Below are 20083 nucleotides of genomic sequence, written 5' to 3' on the forward strand. Positions count from 1 at the left end.
TCTTAAAGTATATATAATCTACAAAATAATATAAATAATATATTATCTACAGATATATAATGTGTATATTAAAATATATTCCCTGTGGGAATATTTTCAAAGGCAGCCCAGCAGAATGACATGGCCTTCTCAAGGACTTTTAGAGGATTTTGGGAGCGTTTCCAGAGAAAAATCCCATGAGATTCCCAGAGAAGAAAGAGTCAATTTTCCAGCCTGCAACACAACTTTAGCCCAAAGCCTGAAACTTGGCTTCCCTGTCGGGAGCAGAGCAATGAGCCAAGAGATGCTGGAATTTATCAGCCTCCAGCCACCCAGCGCTGGCTGCCTTGGAGGTATCTGGGAGTGATGCACAGCCTGGACCGCAGTTTGTGGTGTCACATGCTGCCATCTAGTGCCATTTTTTTAAGCTTTATATTCGGTTTTATGAGATTTTTTTGAAAGACACATGAGCATGGCATTCGGTGCTGATGGGCGATGCCTCCTCTACATGATGCTGCTGTTTTTCTCCTGCGTTATTGCCTTGACTCACAGGATGCTTCCAAATTACAGCTCAGGCTTTGGCAGCAGCTCAGTGCAGCCACTCAGAGGCACGTCACATTTTAGAGGACTCTCTACTTCACATCCAAGGGGTTAATGATGTCCCACCTAAAGTCAGATCTTACTGATGAAGTCCTTGATGATGTTTCCCTTAATTTTTATGGAAGCCCTACTGAGCTCCCATCCTGGAAGGGAACACCAGCACCATGAAGCCATGAAATGACCCAGTACCATTTAGTAGCTTGGCACAATTTAGGGAGACAACTTAGGTCCTTAAGATAAAAATCCATGTCCTGCCCAGTTCCATCAGCCACCAGGAAAAGCACTTTGTACCTTCCAAAGTCCTACTGAGAGAGGTTGTACTCAGGCCAACATAGAAGAGATCGGTTGGATGGAGGGAAGGGTGCTCTGGGCCTCAGGTACAGAATCATAGAATCACAGAATTGTTTGGGTTGGAAGGGACCTTAAAGACCAGTCCCCCCCCCTGCCATGGGCAGGGACACCTCCCACTAGCCCAGGTTGCTCAAAGCCTCATCCAGCCTGGCCTTGAACCCCTCCAGGGATGGGGTATATGGGGTCTGCCCTCAGGTGACATGCTAGGGGACTTGACATTAAATTATGATACATCTCCACTTTGGATTTGACATGAAGGAATCTGGGCTGGGCTTTGTCTTCTGGTCTTGTCTGGAGCCTTGGGAGCTGTTGAGGCTCAAAGAGAAACACCTACAGGGATGGAACCAATTTCAAACTGGGGTTTTGCTACTTTGACTCCAGTTTTGTCCACTCCCAAAGGACTGTTAGAAATGTTTATCTCCCTGAGCATCTGATAGAGATGCCAATCTTCTTCCTGTATCCCAAGCAGCTGGGCCAGAGCTGGGTCTGGAAAAATGTCAGGGTAGTTTATATCAGGTTTTACGATTGTGTAGAATGAGGAATGTTGAATATTATAAATATTGGACTTGCAGAGGCTTGAACCTGCCAGCCCTCCACAAGCAATTGCTCCTGCAAAGCCCTGGAGTCAGCAAGTGGCTGTGAGCCCAGAACCAAAGGTAAGCGAATGGGTTGAGCCCCGTGCATGGGTCATTGCTGGCTGCAGGCTCCTTTCCCTCGTGGTTCAGGCACCTCAAAGAGCAGAAGTTGATGTTTTACACTGGCTGCACTCCCATCCTTGGCTAAGCCCAAGAACCGTCTGAAAAGCTGGTGTGTGGGTGAAAGGATACAAAATAAGGGGAAAAATTTGGAATCTCCAGCATGATGGTTCCCTGGATGAGGCAGACCTGCTGAGCCAGGACCTTAAATATTTTTGAGGGTAAAATTTCAAGGACCACTTTTTTAAATAGCTGAGCAACTTGAACATCCACCGCTTGCAGTGGGCAGGGAGAGGGCTGCAAGTGCCGTGTGCCGTAACCCTAAACGTGCAAAAGTTGTTCCTCCCTTTGGATCATGAGATGATCTTGGACATCCAACTCAAAGCGGTAACACCTTGAGGGGCAGAAGCATGTATACATTGTTTTAATGAAGATTTTTTTCCATCATGCCCCAGAGCTGCGAGATAAACTGCAAGCACATTGAAAACTTTTGATAAATTGCTGCGAGTTGGCTATGCAGGGAAAAACTTACTGCTGAGGGGCTGGGCATGGGTTTGTGAGCTGGTGGCTGTTCCCTTCTCTTTCAGAAAGGTGCAGGTGTATTTATTTATGTTTTTTAAACACCTCGTAGGCTCCAGAGAAAAGGGGGCAAAGCCTGAGACCCCTCCCTGGCAGGCGGCAGCACTTGTACAAGCTGCAGATGCTGGACTTGACGCGCAGGCGCCGAGAGGTAACGCGGAGATGGATTTGGGGAGAGGCTGGGGTTTCCCCTCTCGGATGGAGGTCTGCCCATCCTCGGTGTCTCTCCCATGGACCAAGAGGCTTAAAGCCTGTGGCTGGGAAGAGCAAATTAAGCTTTCCTGGTGGTTTAGGCAGAGGCAAGGTGGGGAGCACCCCATGAGCAGTAATTACTGATTTTTGCAATGCTTTGCCCTTGTTTGGCCATGGCCCATGGGGGAACCAAAAAATCTCTGTCTGGGTCATGTTCTGTCATGCACCCAGTTTGGCATATACCATTTGCCCTGGTTAAACTACTCGACTGAGTAATTATTTTCAGTGCCAAGCCCCTAATGATGGACCGCGCCGAGCTGTTAAAACGCGTTCGCTCCTCTGCTGCTTGTGTTGACAACTCGTTTGCAAACCCAGGCAGAGCTGAAGCGCAATCTCCACAGGGAGGCAAAAATCAATAAACAAAAACCGAGGGAATTCAGCCCAGAGAAAGTCCTTGACGCTCTCCAGAGAGGCAACAGCGCTGAAAGCCCAGACCTCATCCCTGCTGAGCACAATCAGCGTTTACATGGAGACAACCACGGTAAGTAGAATAATTTTCCACAGAGATGTTAAACTCACCAGCCTCTTAAATGCCATCAGAGAAGTCTCCCTGTGGAAGCTGCTTCTGCTGCTCCATCTCCTGCTGGGACATAGTGCAAGGTCAAAAGGCTGGGAGGGGGAAGCGGTGAGATGTGGTCACAAGGCGAAGTGTTGGGACGGAGCAGGACACAGGTCTCTGGGCTGCTTGCATCCAAAGACACCTGAGTAGACATGAACTAGGAGCCATGGAACAGCCATCGGGGCATAAAAGCAAAGTCCCCAGGGCTGCAGGAGCAGGTTTCCACTGGCACAAGTCTCACCTTGTCCCACACGTCGCCTGCATGGCACACATGGAACACAAGGACAGCGGGGGTCCCTGGGGTCCCATGGCCTTGCAGAGGCAGGGATTCCACTGGGCACAAGCATCCCAGAAGGTGAGCATATAGACTGCTGCATAGGGGAACACACGTGGGCTGGGGGAACCTATGAAGCTTCACCAACGTGATGGCCAGAGGGATGAAAAAAATAAAAAATGACTGCCTGAAGATATAGACCTGTTGGAGTGGGGCCAGAGGAGGCCACGGAGATGGTCCAAGGCTGGAGCAGCTCCTGCGCAAGGACAGGCTGAGAGAGTTGGGGGTGTGCAGCCTGGAGAAGAGAAAGCTCCAGGGAGACCTTCCAGCAGCTTCCAGTGCTGAAAGGGGGCTACAGGAGAGAGTGTGTGGATGAGGGGGTGCAGGGATAGGCCAAGGGGTAATAGCTTTAAACTGAAAGGGGGGAGATTTAAATGAGATTTTAGGAAGAAATTAGGCATGGACATAGCATAGCCCTGGAGGGCTGACCTGTGGTGTTATGGATGTGGCCATGACTCTGCCCTGAGCTTTGGGCTGACAGTTGATGGAGGTTGGAGGGGTTGAAGAAGCCAGGACACATAAGGTGACCTCATTGTCCCTAACAAAGGGGAAATCGAAGCAAATCTCAGCCTTCACTTCATACTGACATCCCCAAGGCACGAGCCCTGTTCTGCTTTGCTCGCACATCACAACCTTTGGCACAGGCTGGAAACGTGTCACTGAGGGCAAAAATGCTTAAATCAGTGAAAAACTTGTCTGACAGTGAACTTTAAAGGGGAACAGATCTGGCTGCTTCTATTCCCTTGTGTTTCTTCACTTCAGCTCTCCTCTGCTGGGGGATAAAACTATACTGCCTCTTGCCAGACTCGATAATTTCCCCAAACATAATCCTGAGTATATTATACCTCACCCCCTGCACCCCCAGCACTGGGTCTGGTCTTACAGTGGCCTCTCAGGGTCTTCTTTACAAGCCTCCAGCTGCCCATGGCCATTCCCAACTAAACTCTAGGCTTGCAGTTCTGCAACATTATGAGCTGGTTTGTTTCTGTTTCTGTTTTTCTCTCCCCAAGGAAGCCCGTGGGGTGGAGGACTCTCCCGGCAGCAGGATGGGGCTGAGCTCTCTCCGGGCAGGAGCAGGAAGGTTGACCTGTGGTTCTGCAGGGAGCCGCGGACCAGGGATGTGTTCTGGGACACCTCCAGCACAGGGTCCGAGGAGTGGGAAAGGGAAGAGAAGATTTACCGCAAACCTGCGCTTGTGAGAACCAAGACGGAGAGAGTGTCTCTCTTTGGTGACTTCTTTGATAAGGATTCCTAGTGGCATGGCTTGTGGTGAGAGCGATGCGCTGAAGAAACAAGCTCTGGTGGGGCTGAGGGTGGAGACACGATGTTCGCAGTAAGCGGCATTTCTGGGAGTGCGGACAGCTGGAAATGAGGAGATCACTGATGCGGAGTGAATAATGACTGTTTGGGTTATGTGGCTTAATCAAAATATCTGGGGAAAAAATGGCTTGGACCGAGCAACAATGAATTGGGGGTAGAGGGAGGAGGAGGTGGCTGGCAAAAAAAACCCAAGCAGAAGCTGGAAAATATTCTGGGTTAACCCCAAATATGAAGCTCCAACTGCAATTGAATGTTTTGCTTGCCTTCGAGTTACTCAGCCTTTCTGTTTAACTTGTTTTTAACTTCATATCCTTTTCTAAACCACAAAAACCCAGTTCAGAATTCAAGGTAAAATGATTCATTTAGGAAGTCTTTAAAACAAATATTCCAGCATTTCTAAAATTCCTTTTTGACTTTTTTTGTAGTTTCTTCTGCTCCCCTGCCCCAGACACGGAAACCCATGTACAGTGCTAACCTCCAGTTTTATGGATAATCTTCTGAAAAATCTGGCTTTCCTTCACTTGCCTTCTCTGCCCAGGGTTCAGCACTGCGCGGTGACTGGTGGAAACGGACGGATCTCCAGCATCTTCTCCAGGAACACACACCCGTGGTGCTGGTCAAGGCTGCTGCCTTCACCAAGAATTTGAGGCTGCAACCTGATATTTCCAAGCATATTGACAAAGATGGTTATATCAAAGGTACCAGATCTATCAAACAGACCCATGCCATTTCCGCCTCTCTCAAACTGTATTTTTTTATAAAATTATCTGCTTTTCCTTATCAAATCATTTGTTATCTGAGAACTTTACCCAGTTCTCCTGTCTCCTATCTGATTGTCTTCATAGGTTCGTAAAGGCCACCACAGTAAAGGTGCATCATCTTCGTGAAGCACAGAAGGTCATTCAATCACATAAATGAAATGATTCCCTGGGATTTCAGTTACACATCTTATAGTTATCTTGTTGTGACAAACTGGATATGTGGGGGACCAGTGCTACACAAGGGAGGGAGTGAGCCCAGCACTAGCCCTGGCCCTGGGAAGAAGACCTACCTGATTCCCAGCATTAATTTTACCTCCATTTGAAGTAGCGGAGCTGGTGAAGGGCATTAATTCTTCCTTGTACCTCCTGCTTGTCTCCCCAGGTTGCTTTCCACTTGGTCTGTCTAAAACCTACCCAAAACATCTCCAAAGCAGCTCATTGACACAGGGCAGGGACTCCAGGAGTAACAAATATGATTATCATCACAGCGACTTTCATTTTCCTTCAGTTGGAAATCATATCCTCTTATTTTTCAAGTCAGGACATCCAGAATACCTAGATCTGGAGTCAGTTCTCAATCATCCAGGACAGTGCAGGGCTTGGGTAGCTCTGGGCAGGTGAAGCATCACTGTCTTGAACCTGTGGTACCCCCACAAAGCTGTTCTGGATGCACCTGTGCTGCATCCTCAGCTTCCTGGCTAACAAAGCCAGAAAAATAACAGGAGAAACAGCTTTACACATATTTAGGGGAATTAGACACCCCTGGCTGACTCAGTTTCAATGGTATTTAGCTATTTGTCTCTCTCAGGCTGTACTGAAAATCCCAGGCAGAGCAGGAGCTGGAAATCACAGCCAGAGCCCCAAATCAAAGCTGGAGCATCCAACATGACTGCCCAACACAGAGCTTCTTTGTCCTAATTTTACCTCCCTAAATGTATAGCCCATTACAGCATGTCTACATGCTTCATGGAGAAAAGTGCTCCTCGGAGAAAGCCCACACACCATGTGTGATCTCACTGAAAAGCCAAAAACCAAACCCCAACACGGAGAAGGAAGAAGAAGAGATCTGATTTTAATGAGAAAGGAGAACTGCTCGTGGCTAAAGAACCCATGTCAGAGCCTGTGTGTTTTACAAACGCCCCTGAGAACTTTGCTGATAAACACGGTCATCATTTGTGAGCTGGAAATATCGTGAGAGCTGTGGATTTGACCTTGAGGGTATGCTGAAAAGGTCAATGATTTAATGGGCTGGAACAATTAATCTGGCACTTGTCTATACACCTGTCCTCCTAATGATGTGACACATCTCCCTTCTGTGTTCCCATCTGTCAACAATTAAGCTATAATTGGTGGAAATGCAATTTATCTCAGATAGAACTGGTTACTTTTCCAATAGTCGTGTTGCCAGCGTTGGGGAAGAGTGCTGCCCACGGAGAAGAGCGTGTGGACCAGCCGATCCATATCACAGCCTGGGCAGAGAAGAGACTCTGAGCATTAATTTATCGATTTACGGAGTGCAAAATTTGCTCTTACGGAGGAGATAAAATCAGCAAACCTGCTCTCTGCTTCTGGTGCTCAAAATTGTTTGACTCTGCTGCTCTCGGTTGTATTAATTCATCGTAACCTGTCAAGAGGCAGATGGCAACTCATCCTCTTCTCATGTTTTCTAACATCCTTCCAGAGGCTGGAAATTAAAGTACTTCCTCTATTACTAAAGGTGAAACTTAGACTTTTCTATAAATTAGAAAGGAAGACTGGTTTTGTCTGAATTGCTCCCAATTCCAACTGCTCAATCTTGGCTCATCATTTGAAGGCTGAGTCATTGCAGCCAACTGTGGAGAGGATGAAGCTTAAATGACAAAGAATGGAGATTTTTAGGCAGTTAATGGCGTGGCTACGGGTATCGGGAAATGGCACAGCCCTAAAGAAAGGGGAGATTGTAGATGGATGGATGGAAGAAAGGAAGGAAGGAAAGAAGGAAGAAATAAATAAAGAAAAAGATAGAAAGAAATCTCCCCATTTGATCTCCCCCGTGGAACGGTTATGGGATGTTTTTGTTGGTGGCATGAACCTGGCCAGAGCAACCCAAGTTCCTCCAGCTCAGGATTTGCTGAGCTGGTATTTGCTGAAACATTAAAACAAAATGATAATGCTCAGCCCGAAGCAGATAACTGAGCTGGGGGAAGTCAGCAGCAGTGGTTAATGGCTGGCAAAATCATTAGCAATGAAATGAGCAACTTATAAGAGGAGATGTCAATGAACCTTCCCCCTGAATTTAAAAAAGCATGAAGGTATTTCAGTGATCTTGCAGCTGGGATTGCTGTAATGTCCCTGCTATTGTTCCTGAGCAGAAAAATTATTTACTTCCACTTAGTAAAGAGAGGTGTTAGGTGTATAAAGTTGAACAAAGCCACGCTTTAACTGGATCCCATGGAGCAGTGTGGATTAATGTGATTCTCTAACCTTCCTGGGCTCTGTCCCACCTGGTGCTTGGAGTATTTGACCTCCTCAGGAATGCAAGTTTTCAGCATCACGCAACATGAGGGGTTCAAGGCCAGGCTGGATGAGGCTTTGAGCAACCTGGGGTAGTGGGAGATGGCCCTGCCCATGGCAGGGGGGTGGCACTGGGTGGTCTTTAAGGTCCCTTCCAACCCAAACCATTCTGTGATTCTACGATTCTAACATCCTCCTTTCCCCAACACATACACACATGTTCAAAAGCAGAAAACCCCCCACCATCAAAGGCACTGGGATACATCCACTAACTTTATTAAACCCTTTCTTTGCCACCCCCTGGGAGGAGTGTGACAGGCAACGGGGATTGCTCCAATCTGCTTACACAAAGCCCTGAGAGAGAAGCCCCCAAGAACATGGGCTTGAGCAGCTCCGTTTCAGGCTGTACGTGAAGATTAAAGTATTATCATCAGCTTGAAAAATATCAACCATGGCACGTTCTTGTTCGTCTAACTAGGTATCCTCAGACTGTGCAGCGCTAGCACAGCCCTACACCTGCTGTTTTCCAACGCTGAAAACAGCGATGAAGCCCTTACGGTGTCCAGCTTTCTTTAAAACTCCTGAGCAAGGTCAGGAGATGGCACAAGAGTCCCCTGATGAATTACAAGGAGGGAGGCAACTCCTGTTTCTCTTCTGAGCCTCTTTACCTGCTCTCTGTTGCCCTTTTCTGGGATGTCCCTCTCTCCCAGCAGTGCCGGTGCCGGGATCTATGGCCCATGGGGAACATGATCCACCCCCACTGACTGGACAGAGCTGCCCACAGATACCTCCTGTTCTTGCAGCAGTAGGAAAAAATCTTTATTTCTTGCTGCAAGAAGGGTTGTAGCTTTTTGCCACCTACTGACACGTTGTGGAAATGGCTCTTCCCGTGAATTCCTGCAGAAAGGCTTAATCACGCGCTGGCTCTGGCTGACAGTGCGTCCAGCATCGGCTGAGCAGTCCGCAAAAATAGAAGTGAGAGTAAACACAGCACTTGGCACCCTGACAGGAGAGCAACACGTATTTAATCGGTTGTTCCTTGCTGTAATTCCCTCCCTGCCCTACCCCTTGAATACTTCTTCATCCTTTCAGCAAGCAGGAGAAATCATGCATCTCTGTTAGGCTTCATTCCACGTTCCTGGGCTTCTTCCCCTTCTGTCTTTCCTTCCATCTATTTTTTTTTTCCCCCTTCATCTCCCCATGAAGTCTCTGCCCGGCTTTGGCCCCTACCCAAAGGACCTTCCTTCTTCTTTAGTTCCACTGAGGGCTTCTGGTCAGAGGACAGAAGGTCTCTGCAGGACCCCGTGCGTTGCTTAAGCCTCACTGAAATCTGTTTTGATGGCTTAAGCAATGCACAAAGCTCATCATGGTAACTCATTGCTCAGAGTGGACTTCAGCCTCTGCAGGGGAGCCGAGCACGTGGATCCGTGTCTCCTGATGGAGATGCTGAACGAGGCGTTGTCTCTGCAGTGGCAGTTTTGCTGCAGCTCTCCTGGAGTTTCGCTGAAGCTCAGCTGGGGAATCCTTCATCGGCTCAGAATGTAGAATCATAGAACCAGAGAATGGTTTGGGTTGGAAGGGACCTTAAAGCCCATCCAGTGCCACCCCCTGCCATGGGCAGGGACACCTCCCACCAGCCCAGGTTGCTCAAAGCCTCATCCAGCCTGGCCTTGAACCCCTCCAGGGATGGGGCATCCACAGCTTCCCTGGGCAACCTGTTGCTTCTCTTGTTTCAGTCTATACAGCTTTCCTCCTCCTTCGCTTCCATCGGCATTGTGCTTTGCATGCACCCATGGGGATGGGTAGAGCAAAACCCTGTTGTGGTGTAGATCCAGCCACCAATTTCCCCGTTCCTCCTAAGTCACCCAGCATATACCCGTGCTGGCTGGTGGTCCAGGCAGACTGTGACTGATCCATTTAATCAAAACAGGTTTTCTGCAGCATATTATTTAACTTCCAAAATTACTTTATTAACTTAATCACGATGCTAGATAACAACTGTTCTGGGAGAGAAGAGGAGCAAGAAAGGGCCAGTTTTGCAGTCACCCCTTGCAGAAACACACCTTCCATTTAACGTTGAGAACCAACCACTTGCCCCTGGCCAGTAGCCGCGTGATCCCGGTTACAAACACCACCCGAAAGCAGCTGGCCGTGGCTCATGCCTTATGTCTCCACCGCAAAAAAAAAAAAAAAAAAAAAAAAAAAAAAAAAAAAAAGCAAAGCTGAACTTAAAAGCCAGGCAGTCCTTCTATTTAACACACAAATCACCTCCTTCAGTTTAGCCAAGCTGACCTAAAAATACAGCTTTTTGCCGCACAAAGCCTCCCTTGTGAGAGTTGCCGGAGCTGATTTTTCTTACAGTGCTTCTCTGTCTAGAAAAAAAGCCACTGAAGCTTCGTTTCGCTACGTCAAACGATCCGGTGACTGTGAGCCTGTTACTGCTTCAGTGTGATGGGGATTGATAAAATAACACGCTTAAAGCTTTTTTTAAGGTCAGATGGAGCATACGGTGCTGACATGGTTCTGGATGTTTTTCAAAATTTAGATATTTAGAGAAGCAGGTATAATTTTGAGCAAAACTTGTTTTGTTCAAAATATGTCTCTAGGTCTTTGCAAAAAATATTGAAATAAATCCCACTTTTCCCTGAGAACTGGCCACTCTTGAAAAAGAATCAAAACCAAACACAAACTTAAAAGCAGGGGTTTGTTTTGGAGTTTTTCTCTGGTTTGGATTTACTGAAAACCCAGTTTTTCACCACACCAAGTTATTGTCACTATTTCAGTAAAGCTAATTTGTAACAATGATCTAGCAAGATGCTACTAAAAATAATCACAAAATGCGGATGAGAGTATTGTGCTAAAGCTAGAGCAGAAAAAAAGCCAAAACACAAGAAATCCCTTCAATCTCTCAAACCAATTTTTGCGGTAACCCTTGCTTTGAACCTTTATTTTGAATTTTCTCATTCCCAAGGCTCTCCGGGTCCACTTTCCTGTTGTGAGCAGAAGGACTGGAAGTGGCCACAAAGCAAAAAAGATTAAAATATTCCTGCAGATCCTAAATCTTTTTTTTTTTTTTGCTGGAGGATTGCCTGCTGAAAACAAATTGCCCAGCTCCCTTTTAAAGGCGAAGACGAGTTTCTGGGAACAGCCCATTGCTGCTCTGGGTTTTGATAACCGCTTCCTTCATCCTTTGGGCATCTTACATTGCTCTGTCCTAATTTTTTTTTTTTCCTCCTTCCTCCCATCTTTCAAAAGAAGATGATACTTAATTAACTACCTGCAGGGATCTTTTGCAGCTCAGTTAATGTTCAGAAATTGCTTTGAAGGCAGCCAGACTTGTACAGTTTCTTGGACTGGGGGGTGCTGGGTGATGAGAAGCTGAACATGACCCAGCAACGTGCGCTGGCAGCCCAGAAACCAACAGTGTCCTGGGGGCATCCCCAGCAGCGTGAGCAGCAGGGCGAGGGAGGGGATTGTCCCCCTCTGCTCCGCTCTGGTGAGACCCCCCCTGGGGTGCTGCGCCCAGCTCTGGGGTCCTCAGCACAGGACAGACACGGAGCTGCTGGAGCACCGGGCAGTAACAAACCCCCTCTCAGCATGGAGTAATGCCTGTGCACATTGGCATTTGGTCACTGTGACCACCGAAGAATTATCTGATAGTTTGATAACAATAATTTGGTCCAGGTTAACAAGGGGAGACCTTATTGCAGCCTTCCAGAACCTAAGGAGTGTAGTGACAGGCCAAGGGGTAACGGTTTTAAGCTGAAAGAGGGGAGATTGAGATGGGATGTGAGGAAGAAATGTTTTCCTGTGCGGGGGGTGAGGCAGTGGCCCAGGGTGCCCAGAGAAGCTGTGGATGCCCCATCCCTGGAGGGGTTCAAGGCCAGGCTGGATGATGTTTTGAGCACCCTGGTACAGATGCTCATCAGGACATAACACAGGGCTGGGCGGTGCTTTCACTCTTTTGATGCAATGGACTGATCAGTTTTCTGATCCAGGTGGTTAAATCATAGCAGCCTGGTCTTCATCTGTGTAAGAAGGAAAAAAACAATTACAAAACACACAAAAAAGAAAAAAAATCTATTATTAAAAAGAAAAAACCATAGAAGACTGCTAATTAACTGTCTGAGTTGGAGCTAGGTAGCTGTAGAGATGGAAAAGGCTTTTGTTTATAGTCAAGAACAGTCACGTAAGTGGTTAAGACGTGGAAATAATTAAAAGGAAAGAGGTCTTACCGCTTCATTTCCCAGCTTTCAAGTGTCTGGATTCTGTAACTGATGGTCTAGTTAAGCACAATAAGACCTGCCTTTGTGCTCACACCAGGAATCAGAGACAGGCACCGATATTTAGAGCAGGGAGCGAATCCAGGCTAACAAAAACCTCCACAGAAAATCATTACTCTTAACCCAGATGTGTTCAGATTCAGGCCCCGTGCCGAGAAAACAACACCCGCCGATGGCAGCCCGACCTATTTGTTTTGCTTGTTTGTACAGAACGAAGCCCTTTGACATTGGGGTTCATGGGACTGATGGTCACTAAGGGCTGTTTTTGAAACTGTGTTTTTTTTGCAGCGAAGGTTTCACAAAAATTGAGGCTAAATTATAACATCTAGCTCAACATACCAAAGCGCTTCTATCCAGATGGCTTCTGTCGTAAGAAAAACAATGAAATGCTTTTAGGGCAGAATTTTCCCCGAAGTTACTTCCCTTCAGTGGTGGATTTTGCCAGCCGTATGCAGAGTCCCCTGTTAGACGAGACCGGTGAGTCAGGTATGAAGTTGAGTCCTACCCTGCTCGCTGCCGGGACTTCCACTCCTGCGGGGATGCCTCCAGCCACTGCCACCTCCAGCCACTGTCACCAGCTCCCCGAGCCCATGGCCACCATCCTCCAGCCGTCCCCTGATGGCTTTGATGTCCAAGTGCGGCAGGATTCAGCGGTGCTGGTTCCATGGATTAGCACACACACCACACCCAGAGACTGGAGGCTTCCTGTGCTTCATCAGCCGCTTGGTGAATTTCTAAGAGATCAAGAAAAATGACTTTTTTTTTTTTTTAAAAAAAAGACAAACAAAAAGATCACAGACAGAAAAATAAAACAAACAACCGGCCCCAAATGTGTTGAACATCGTCTGAGGTTTTCTGCCGATGCTTTTTTTACAGAAAGCACCATCACCTTCCTGTTCTCACGAGAAGAAAGGTGTTGCTTCAGTGACCAGACAAATAAATGCACGTGAAGCTCCTCACCTTGAGGAGAGATGTCCTTGCTTTCAGGGGACAGCTGGTAACCCAGCCCGTGGAGAAGCAAGCGCATTACCCACACAATTCAAGCCTGTTAACAGGAAACCCAGCCTCTTCTCCCCGATGGATATCTTGGGGTAAATGTGCTGGAAGACTGGGAGACCAGAGCCTGGTTTGGAAAAAAACAAAAACCAACACACGGGCTTTTTCCCCATCCCCGGAGGTGACGTTATCCAAGGCTGTTCAGCTTCTGCCCAGGTTCCCAGCCTGCAGAACCTTCTGCTGCAGGGATACGTTTCCTAAAAGTTGAAGAGTCGCAGCTTCTTGGTCATTTATAGCCAAAGCATTGCCAAACCCTTACAGCCAAACCACCCCACGGGGGTTTGTCAGAGAAGTACGTGGACTTCTACTCAAGTTCCCTTCAGGGGCTTCTTGAGGGACTTGGGCACCACCATATTTTGGGACTGAAGCAGCTGAAGGCAAGCTGTGCCCTTCGCGAAGGCTCTGAGCACAGAGTCCTGAGCATCCCTCTCCCTGGGATGCTTCGGAGTGGACGCAGGGGGGGATGCTCCAGGGGGATGCAGTCCACACCTTCCAAGGCGGCTCATCCTACCTGGAGGAGAAAAGGCTTTTGAACAAATTTACATTTCTTTTTTCCAATTTCAGTGACTGGCCAGAACCAGACACTAACCCCAAAGTATTCTTAAGAAAGAAATATCTTTGCTAAAGGGAAACAAGGGTGTTTTCAAATGGAAAAGGTTTAGAATTTCAGGTTTAATCTTATTTACCAAGGAGGATTTGGCAGGTGTGATTAATTCTCTTAAACATAAAAGCATTTGTCTGCCTGCTTAAACCATCCCAGAGGAGCTCGGCTCTCTGCAACAGGTCACAGCACCCAGAGCATGTATGAGAAGGATGTGGCCCTTCCCTGGCCACATGCATGGTAGGGCAGGGGACATGGTGGACACAGAAGTTGGGGACAACTTCTTGAGAAGTCCCTCTGCCTTCCTGCTCTCTCCTGGGAGAGTCCTCATTGCTGTATCGCGCTGGGGAAGAAAGGTTAATCACGGGATGCTGGAAACCCAGAGGCTCACGGGCAGGTGTTTCTGTTCCTAGAGGAGATGTACACAAGAGCAGGGTTTAATCTGGGTTTAAAATCTGGGTTATTTTATAACCGAGCTGGAAGCTACTCAATGGGAACACACTCAGAGAGGGCAGTCAGTGCTGCCAGCGTTCAGCCGAGACTGAACTGTCTCCGAGGGACATTACTCACAATGGTGAGCTGCTCTCTTGGTTCATCACAGCCAACATATGGAGATCCACCTCTGCCTTCCTCTGCTTCCAGCCTCTCCTCTGCCAGCTGAACCTTGCTGGGAGCTGGTTCAGCTCACTCACCTGTCAGAAATACATCATGAGATGTCCATCCTTGCTGAAGGATACAATCTTCTCAGAGGATGCCACACACCTGGGCTGCAGTCAGGACAGTTTTTTCACTCTTTTTCTGTTTTTTCCATAGGATCTCATGGTCCGTTCTGCAGCAGAGTTCAGGGGTTTCTGGTTAGTCTCCCTGCCATCACCTCTCCACCTGTTGGGGTATCTCCTTCTGAGCCCACACAGCCCCTCAGATGAATTAAGCATTGCCCTTTCAGTGCAGAACCCCCTGAACCCTCTGCAACAGGCAGCGCTGTAATGGGTGATTTGAGGGGCGGCTGACCAAGCTCTTACTGTCGAGGAAGAATCTGTTTAACCAGGTTTGGTTTAACCCCAGGTGTAAAGCACACGAAAATATGGGACTTGTGTCCTTGCTCTCCATCCTCTGCCTGGTGGTACTGCTTTATCCATCAGCACAGCCTCACCTACCTTCTTTTCTTCTTATTTCCTATTAAAAACCCAGCAGAGAGATTAGACCCATGTATCCCAACCTTCTTTTGCCTGATTTCTATGTATCAGTCACGCCAGCAAGCCCAAACCGCTGCTGCTGCGGATTATTCACCCAACACACGCGGGCTGGCAGTGGTGGAGCAGACTCCCAGCATAATCCAGATACACCGAAGATATTCCAAATCTTCGGAAAGCAGCCTGGCAATACCTGTTGAACTAGATAAAGAGCAGTGTGGGGACGCAGCCGCAGGAGCCAGCAGACTGTAAAGCAGTTGGGAACTTTACAACATCTTTCACAAGGGGGGAAAAAACTTGAACTGGGATAAATTTTTTTCTTTAAAAGGTGCCCAGATGTTAACATGGAGAAAAACTGGATACTCTAAATGAAGAGTTTCTTTTGAAAGGACAAATCCTCTATACAGGATCCCGAGATTTTTGAGTGACCACCATGAATTCAGAGCAAGGATGTGGAGAAGCACGAAGCCCCCCAGCCCTATATCCAGGTGTTTACAGCCAAACTGATGCTGGTGTGCTTGGAGTTGGAGGATGAGCCTAAATGAAACATGTAAGCCCATGCTAAAGAACAGCTTGAAAATTCCCTCACACATCTGCAGTAAGCCAAGCAGACAGAAACCAGAAAACGCAGGCGCTGCATCTGAGAACTGCAACTTTCCCTTAGCCTCTAAATTTAAAAAAAAAAAAAAAATAAAAAATCTGTTCATTTCTAAGCAAGTTGGGTCGGTCTATGACTGTGATCACCATTTAAATCACATAGAGCCTGAGGTTTAGGAAAGGTGTTCGAGGCCAGGCTGGATGAGGCTTTGAGCAACCTGGGCTGGTGGGAGGTGTCCCTGCCCATGGCAGGGGGTGGAACTGGATGGGCTTTAAGGTCCCTTCCAACCCAAACCATCCTGTGATTCTATGAATCCCCATTCTCCAAGGTATGATGACAGCACTCACCGAAGCAGCAGCAATTCTGGTTTCCAGAATTTGTGTCTCTCAAAGGATGACAGCACACCCAGACTCTCCTGCCTCCGTTTCCCCTTTTCCTCCCCAACTGTGGGCTGCAGCTCTTTCTGCCCCATCCCCAGGAATGCTGTCCCTGCACAGCACCAGGGAGAGCTTCTGCAAGCACCATAAGGCAACGGGGGATGCTTTAGAAGCAACTCGGTGTAAAATAGCCCCAGCAATACCGCTGGATTGCTGATGCACAGTAACAAAAGATAGTTTTGGGGCAATTGGGGCAATTGAAAGAAACCTCAAAAAATTATCTTTGAATTTCAAGGATCATAAATTTGCAGCTTAAAGAAATGTAAACCTCCCTGGAAACTATTTACCAAAGAAAACTTACAGTAATAAGTTCTTTCAGTGTTAGAACTGGTTGAAAACTAAAAGTTTGCAAAGATCAGACAGGAGTGGAAGAGGGTTGGAGCTGGCAAAAGATCTTTAAAGATATTTTTAAATGTTTTTTTTTAAACCTTTAATTTTTATTTCCATGCTTGGAAGTATTTACTAAGTTCCCTTAGCTGGTAAGCAAAAAAACAGAAGTGGTCACTTCCAGGATCTGTAAAAGAAAAAGGATTCTTTCTGTAGGGTTCAAACTGTTCTTGGGATTTTGATGCTGGAAGAGTTTCTAGAGCACACTCCTTCCAAAGGACTTTCCAAGAATGCAGTTTACTGCAAAACAACCTCACAGAGAACTACATAATTCCTGTTGAGAGACAGAAGCAGCTATTTCTACACAGAAAAAGCCAAAACATCAAAGTTTGACATTTCAAGAAGTGTATTTTGGGCATATTTTGCTAAGGTGCAGAGAATTGAGCACACTGAGCTGTCTCTTAATTTTGCCCCATGCATGGTAGCCCCCATGTAGACAGATACCTTCTACATATTCCATTTGTCAGCTCATATCTGAAACTGTTTGAGTGATCATTGGCTCACTGACAGCCCAGAGATTGCCAGCTTTTCAATTTTCACTTCCATTAAAAAAAAAAAAATCCCCAAGGAGAACACTTTCTCTTCTTAATCATACCCAGCCCTGTGTTCTGTAATGAAGAACTTCTCCTCCAGCCCCAGGAGAGCCATTTTTCGAACGTCACTTTCAGCGAGCAAGATAAAAATCTCTGCGATTTGCAGAAGAGGACTCTGACTGCCGTCTGTGGCTTGAACCACTTCCCAATTTATTTACTTTTTTGGAGGCTGTTTACATTTTCTGATGGTTCAGCTCACTCGGATCCAGCCACCTCAGTTTAGAGCCGCAAAAATGTGCGCCAGCCCCGAGAGAGACTTTGGACCCAAAGCAGCCTGAAGGCTCCTGGATCAAGTCAGCTGTGTAAAAAACCTGGACCCTCAGATCAGCATATCGCTGCGTGGAGAAGGGAGATGAGAAGGAAGGACATCCTTAATTTGGCTGAAGAGCAGCTGGTTTTCTTCTCTAAATAATGAGCTCCTCCAGCAAGCCCTTACACTTCGAGTCAAGGAGGTTGAAGCACACTCAGAGCAACTCAGAAGTGACACATCAACCACTTCCATCAAACTTGGAGGGCTTGTTTGTTGTTCTTTCCAATAATAAAGACTAATTTTGATTTACATTAAGAGCCTTTTCCAGTGCAACCATCCCTCGGGAGGGAGCTGTAGCAACCCCAGAGTATTCAATCAGTTGCCTGCTCTGAGTTACTCATGGCCAAGAGTGTCCTCCCGGACAGAACGTGTATTTCCAAAGATCCACCTGGAAGGGGATTGCATGGCTAACAGTTTTGGCCCCCTCCTTTATAATACCAGTAATAACTTCAGCTTTGCATAAAGGTTTCTGTTTTTTCAACCTTCATCTTCGTATTTTAACACCTGCTGCTTCATTTTTTTTCGTCTATCTTATTACAGACTGAAAGAACAAAGTAGAAACCAGTTACTATTAAGCTGCTGTATTACATCTTTAGCCACTACCTCTTGTTTATCAGGTTTTCCAACTCTCCAGCACCTGGAAGGAAGAATTCACTTCAGGAGAAATTATTTTTCCTACTTTTGCATCTTTTATTTTTTAAAGAAAGCACCAAAACTCAAGGCATTAGCTGGTGCAAAACATAGGAAAAACGTCTATCAGAGAAGTTCAAAAAGCATTTTGGATATTTTTTTTTTAATTGCTCTTTGGGTTCAGGGTTTTGATTGTTGGAGAATTTCTGAGGTCCAGGATGGAACTTGTGCTTGATGCAGAGGTGGAATTTCAATCCATATCTCCCACCTGGATATTACATGATCCAGCCACCTGCAGGACAATAGCTAAAAAAAAATTTGGGAATCATTCTCCATCCCTGCTTAAAAGGAAGTGAAATACTGAGATTTAACAAAATCTGAATCTGAGGGGTCATGTGCATGTGTTTGAGTGACCTTAAAATTTCTGGAAAAGTCTTTTTAATTTTTTTTCAGTACATTGTTTCTACTCAGGTCTTTTAAAACCACAAAAACCTCTCATTTCCTACTCAATCACCAAAAATCAAGGAATCATCAACCTAAGGGCCAGGAATATACAAATATAGACAACAAAAGCACGTGGTGACCAGCCCTGAAGCTTTGGCAGCGGACTGTGCAGACCATAAATCATCCATTGTATTTGACCTTTTTCCTCTCTTAGGCAGCTGAAGAAAAATCAGTAGGGATTGCTGGCAGAGAGACAGAGGGGATGTGTCTTCTATTTAGCTGTTTTCTAAATTATAACAGATGTCAGTGAGGGAAGAAAACAATCGTACTTCAGCAGTGGATCACATCAAACGCAATCCTAGCAAGGTGCAAGAACCGTTTATCATTTAACGAGGCACATTCTAGAAAAACCCAAGGTCAGAAGCACTTCTAAGTTTGTAACAGGGTGTTGCACACATCTCTCTGACTCTGCAGGAGGAGAGACCCCTGGTCCGGTAGGAAGTTATCCCCTGGGATTATCCCCAGGGCAGCTTTCCTGGCACTGCATTAGAGCAAAGGAATATTACTGAACAAAACTGCTGCTTGTCCTGCAGAGCCCCAGATCCAAAGTCTACAAACCAAGAGCCCTTTCAGCCTGTAACACCTGCAAAGCTGGACAGCAGTCCCCATAAGATGGGAGACCCCTGCCATGCGGTAGCATCGCTCCATCCTACACTGGTACTCAGACCAAGAGTCACAGAATCACAGAATGGTTTGGGTTGGAAGGGACCTTAAAGCCCATCCAGTCCCACCCCCTGCCATGGGCAGGGACACCTCCCACCAGCCCAGGTTGCCCAAAGCCTCATCCAGCCTGGCCTTGAACCCCTCCAGGGATGGGGCATCCACAGCTTCTCTGGGCAACCTGGGCCACTGCCTCACCACCCTCTGGAGTCCATCCAGTCCAGTCTCTGATCTCAAATACTGGCCATGAAATGGGAACACAGGACTTGCCACAAGGAGATGTCTGGGGAAAAGGAAAAATTGGACAAGTATACATAGCGAGTGATATCTCACCTAGTGTTCTCCCAGCTGCTGAGACTGTCCAGCTCCGGCAGCTCCCTGAGCCTCACTCGGTTTGTCTTCTTAGCACCTCTCAGCAGACCCCTCTTACAAGTCTTTGTTCAGTCTCTCCTCGAATCCACAGAAACTGCAGGCATCCGCTATTTCCTTTGCACAGACTTCACCAAAGGGGACTGTCCTCTTGTCAGGACACCAAGTTGAGAAGATCAATACTTTATCTGTGCTAAACTCTTTTGAATATCACTCTTTTTTTACCTTACCCTTGAGCCTGACAATGAAGAGCAACAATAAAGCGTAGTCACACTCCTGTATTCCCCACGGGGAATCGAATAGCAACAGAAGGAGAAAAGCCTCCGCTTCTTTACTAAAAATCTTTCTGCAGACCTACAGATATTTTTCTTTTCCCAGTCATGACTTGGGACCCCTCTGCACTGCATATTTAAAGAAATCACAGATTTTTAAAGTGTGCATTGGTGGGCAAGACATAAAACCCTCATTCCTAAAAATATTACCTATCTTGTCTTGTATAGTCTGGACTATCTTTCTGAGCACCTAGGGTGGAGGTAGTT

The 20083-nt window shown here is 46.8% G+C and overlaps 1 protein-coding gene across 1 annotated transcript; it reads left to right on the plus strand.

Annotated features, from left to right (window-relative positions):
• Nucleotides 1–1502: 1502 nt before the first annotated feature.
• Nucleotides 1503–4604, plus strand: LOC104458596 (chromosome unknown open reading frame, human C14orf105; the record flags this gene model as incomplete). Its single annotated transcript, XM_010087144.1, has 4 exons — nucleotides 1503–1586; nucleotides 2257–2355; nucleotides 2772–2941; nucleotides 4364–4604. Coding segments are annotated over 4 exons (594 nt in total), but the record flags the coding sequence as incomplete, so codon positions are not given.
• Between the last annotated feature and the right edge of the window lie 15479 nt (nucleotides 4605–20083).

The sequence above is a fragment of the Pterocles gutturalis genome, unplaced genomic scaffold (assembly GCF_000699245.1).
Source record: "Pterocles gutturalis isolate BGI_N339 unplaced genomic scaffold, ASM69924v1 scaffold37961, whole genome shotgun sequence".
Lineage (NCBI taxonomy): Eukaryota > Metazoa > Chordata > Aves > Pterocliformes > Pteroclidae > Pterocles > Pterocles gutturalis.